The following is a 4,661-nucleotide window of genomic DNA, read 5'->3' as shown; positions in this document are numbered from 1 at the left end:
AACTGAAAATATGGATGGAGGACAACAGAGCTGCTTGTTAGTTTGTCGCGCTAGCGCTGAGCTAATACATTTAAGGCAATATAGCATCGGCGCTAAAGCTAACAGGCTAAGCTGAGGTTCTTCTTCCATGTCATCATTTACCCAGAATGCTTTGCGTGTAAATAATCCATCTGTGTTAAAATATATTTAAAAAAAATTACAATACTAAACATCCTACAGTATTTTTACAGTCTTTATTTTACAGTTAAAATAAATGTTTATTAAATAAAGTCTAATGTTAAAAGTAATCATGGATCCCTTTGACCAAGCAACCCTGCGTGAATAAAAGGTCTTATTATTATTATCATCATCATTATCATTATCATTATTATTCAAACTTGTGTAAGAATTCTGTAACTTTGTCTATTTTAACCAAACTGGTGACATTTTATGCTGGAAAACAGACAGTTTTGACCCCAAGTCTGACATTAGCGTTGATGTTTCTCGGGCTCCTCACCAGGTCGACGGTGTTTCTTTTGTTTGTGTCAGCGAGCTGCCCAGAAATAAATGCCTCCCAGTTCTCTCTGTCCTCTGTGGGGAGTTCTGAAACACACAAACAGAATTTTATCAAAACTGTTGCTTTTCTGATGTTTATTTTTAAACGACAACTATCTTTATTTTATCAGGTAGATCACCTGAGAACCACATCTCATTTTTAATTAGAGCCTGGATTTTAAACTGAAAACTTAAAAAACAAAAATAATGCTATGGAGTTCTCCTTGTTGCTTATCATTTTTTTCAAATCTCTAAGAAAACCTTTTAAAATGTCTATGCAAGCCTGTGCACGGGTAAAAAACAATCGATATTTTAATTTTTTACACTGAAATGAAAGTAAACTAACACAAGATCTGTATTGTAAAAATGGCTTTTTGATTTCTACATACAGTCATCTTAAAAAAATAAATCTTCATCACTGACACAAGTTGAGATAAACAATGGAGCAAACAGAACACGAGGCATGGATAAACCTGCATGTGACACATTGTATTACCAGAGATGTGCTGCTGTATCTGAGGTCCATTTGGACCCTTCTCACTGTTATGGACTATAGAATTGGCTATTCTGGTAAGGTGTCCCATGTAGCCTCGTCTCCGACCACCTTCTCCCCTAAAACACACAAACATCAACAGAATTATGAGTTACTTACTGTAAAAGTTTATCATGAAAAGGCAGCTATTTGGGCTTTTGAAGAATACTTACTGTTCTTTTTCATTTGAACCCCAGGCATCTACGATTCTTTGGATTAACTGGCACTTCTGAAAGAGCTGATGGATAAATACAGAAAATTAAATACAACTAATTTAAAAACTGCCACAGCACATCTGCCAAAACAAAGTACCAAAACTACTACAATACTATCAAACTCCTGAGCTGCTGGATTCGATACATTTACAGTACAATACAGTACAAGTCCAATAGCCAAAATAAAAAGATTATCTGTGATTTTACCTGAGTGGATTTTGTGAAAATTAAAAAGGTGATAAATGTTTGCCAGGGACAAATGGTCAAAAATGAATCTGTATTTCAATATTCTTAATTTTATTTCACAACTTAGTTATAAAAAGTGTATTAATACAACATATAAAAACATACCCAGAGCTCAAATATCAACTAATCTTTTAGAATGACTTAATTCTTTGGCCCATTCATTTTACTGTATAAAACTGAGGGGAAAGAGAAGTGAAACACCACATACACTTGCTTTAGACAAAAACTACAAAATAAATAAAAAGGGTGTCAGAAGGTTCAGTCATTTTGATGACATAAAAAAATTAAGAAAAAAAAAGAAAAGAAAAAAAAGAAAGAAAATAAGCTGAGCTAATTCCAGTATAGAAGTTGAGTTTCTTCAGACTTGTCCTTGTTAAATATAAAACACTTTCAGATTAAAGTTCCAGCACTGTTTTTTTTTTTTTTCCAGAAACGCATTGTTCGTTTACGATCGCTAAAAGCTCACCAACTTCTACTTCCCTCGCTTCATGTTATTTGTTTCTTAGGATGGGAGAGGGACTGATGGATTTGAAGAAACTGAGAAAAACTAAATGTTCAGTGAACGGGAAACAAAAAAATAAAATAAATAAATAAAAAATTGCAAAAATTAATTTTTACCGCTTCGTTGAAGAAAGAAAAACTTAATAGGTTCACTGAAATAACCTGAAATTAAAAATATTAAAAATACTACCGAAAAATACAATTAAGTGCTGAAAATCCAACCTTGCTTTTGGTTTACCCAAACTTATTACAAATTTGTCGGTATCTGTATATATGACAATTGCAGTAGAGCTGTTTTTATCTCTCACAAAGACTCTTGATATCTTGAATTTATTTATTTTTATTGCCCAGCTGTAACTGAAAGTGTAGTAAATATCACCTTCAATGATCCTTGAGTTCTTAAACGAAATCTTCCCAAACTCGGTGGAAAAAAATATCTTTTTTTAATATCTGTAATAACAGCTGTGGGCAAAAGAATTTTGATGCCAGTTTTTTACATTATGAAAAAGATCTGACCTGACTTTAACAAAACCAGGTGATCCGTTCAGGTGCTTCAGTCTTACATGTTTGATGAGAGCGCTCTCTCTCACTTGACCTTGATCTTCTTCTGGTTGGCTTTCTACGGGAGCAGGAGGCATGGCTAGGATCATGGCGGTGCAGATTTCCACCTGAATATGAAGGAAGTTGTTCCAGATGTATTTGAAATACATATCCTGTTGAAAAGAATAAAACGGTTTTTAATATGAGCTCAGTGAGATTCTGTCTTTGTGGATTTATTTAAGTTCTGAGACAGCAGAGGTGAGGTGATAGCTGAAGCCAACTTTCTATTATTATTAGTCACTAAGATGTAGTCACAGAGCTGAAACAGTGAGTATGCGTAAGGATTAGAGCTGGGTAAAAACAATTGATTTAATCGATTCACAGGGCATGAGATCGATTCTTCCTCATGGCATCCTGTGCGCGCATCTGAAATGCGTTTTGTCACTCCTGGCTTGCCGTATGTTTATATCCGACTGACGTTCAGTGCTAACGTTAGCTTTAGATAACAAGTTGTCTGGAGCAAAGCAAAAGAAACTAAGGAATCACTAATGTTACCAGCCGACTCTCAGCAGAACTTAAAGATAACAGAGACCATGGTGACTTGTTTGCAAAGATTTGCGTTCAGACGCGGTAGCAAAAACAAAGAAAGCTTCGCCTTCAGCTCGTTAGGCACTCAAACCAAACTACAGTATGTAAACATCTGACTGAAACTGTTCTTTACCGGCATGTATAAATGTGTGAAAGATGACATTCTAATAAAATCGTTTAATCGCTCATGATCGATTAAACTGTTTAATTTAAAAGTTTGTCCTTAAAACCTGTTGTTTATGTTCAAGAGAAAAAAAATGGTGATATTGTATTTTGCAACACATTTGAACCATTTTCATTATTTAAAAGCAGATCGAATTGAATCAAATAAAAATGAATCGAATCGTGATTAATAGATTCAGAACCTTATGAATCGAAATCGAATCGATCTAGAGAATTGGCCATGATACCCAGCCCTAGTAAGGATAAGTTGGCATTACAGTTTCAGGGTGTGATTTAGTCTCTGAGACCATCCAGACAAAGACTTTAGATGAATTCATGAATGACCAGAAAGCAGCTCAAAGAGAGACTTTGTCACCATATTGCAGAAGAGATTTGTAAAAAAAGGCAAAGAAAAACATATTTTGCAGACCTGGTTGTCATGTAAAGGGTGCCATGGTTGGATTAGAATGAAAAACAGATCTTGATAGAAAGCATTGTAAAGAAGCAGTACTCACTAGTATAACTCCCAGTGTGTTGAGGTTGATGAGTTCTGTGTTGATACTGTGAGTGTTGCACTGCAACAGACTCGCGACCAGCCTGACAACGTTCAGCCTAGTGTTGCCCACTGGTGGGTCCAGCACCCCCCAGGTTGTTTTCATTACAATCTTCTGATGAGGGACAACAAACACTGCTCATTCGACAGAACTCAACACTTCAGAGTAAACCACATTGATGTTTTGTTACAGATTTCAAACAATTTAAAGCAGGCATGGGCAGTCCTGGTCCTGGAGGGCCGCAGCCCTGCATGATTTACTTGTTTCTCTGCTCCAACACACCTGATTCAGTCACTGAATTACCTCTTCAAGTTCTGCAGTATGGAGGAACCAAACTGACATATTAGAAATAAAAGCAGAAATAGATAAATGAACCTTTAAATAAATAAATATATTTAAAATGCACCAAATAAATTAGAAAGGAGAACTTTTTCCACATGTTTCATAATTTAGGTTACCTTCATATTTATTTTTCCAGCTTAGTTCCAATAAATTATATATTTCAACACAATTTAAAAAATTTAATGTTTTTTTTATGGATTTTACGTAGTTTTTCCTTTTACTTGTACATGCATTTGTGTCACTTGAATACATAAATTGAATTATTTTTATAATTTTGTCCAACAAGTCTTTTTATTTCTATGTGCTGCATGTTTGTGTTGCTGCAGTTTAACTTAAAGTTGAGTTAAAATAAATACACAGGTCATGTTTTCCTCCTTGCCTTAGTTTTAAACTAAACTTTAAACTTTTAGCTAAACTGAGACACAAGCATGCAACACAGAAATAAAA

At 34.7% G+C, this 4,661-nt stretch overlaps 1 protein-coding gene across 1 annotated transcript in view; it reads right to left on the bottom strand.

Moving 5' to 3' along the window:
* ppp6r3 (protein phosphatase 6, regulatory subunit 3) overlaps nt 1–4,661 on the bottom strand; it is a gene marked incomplete at its 5' end in the record, with an annotated part of 37,680 nt that overhangs the window by 14,647 nt on the left and 18,372 nt on the right. The window contains 5 exon segments of the mRNA XM_014033184.1: nt 497–582; nt 1,031–1,146; nt 1,240–1,304; nt 2,592–2,741; nt 3,834–3,986. Coding sequence (XP_013888638.1) covers nt 497–582; nt 1,031–1,146; nt 1,240–1,304; nt 2,592–2,741; nt 3,834–3,986 — 570 coding nt within the window.

The sequence above is a fragment of the Austrofundulus limnaeus genome, unplaced genomic scaffold (genome assembly GCF_001266775.1).
Source record: "Austrofundulus limnaeus strain Quisiro unplaced genomic scaffold, Austrofundulus_limnaeus-1.0 Scaffold1657, whole genome shotgun sequence".
Lineage (NCBI taxonomy): Eukaryota > Metazoa > Chordata > Actinopteri > Cyprinodontiformes > Rivulidae > Austrofundulus > Austrofundulus limnaeus.
The sequence above is the reverse complement of the archived record's forward strand: the minus strand, read 5'-3'. Positions and strand labels throughout refer to the sequence as shown.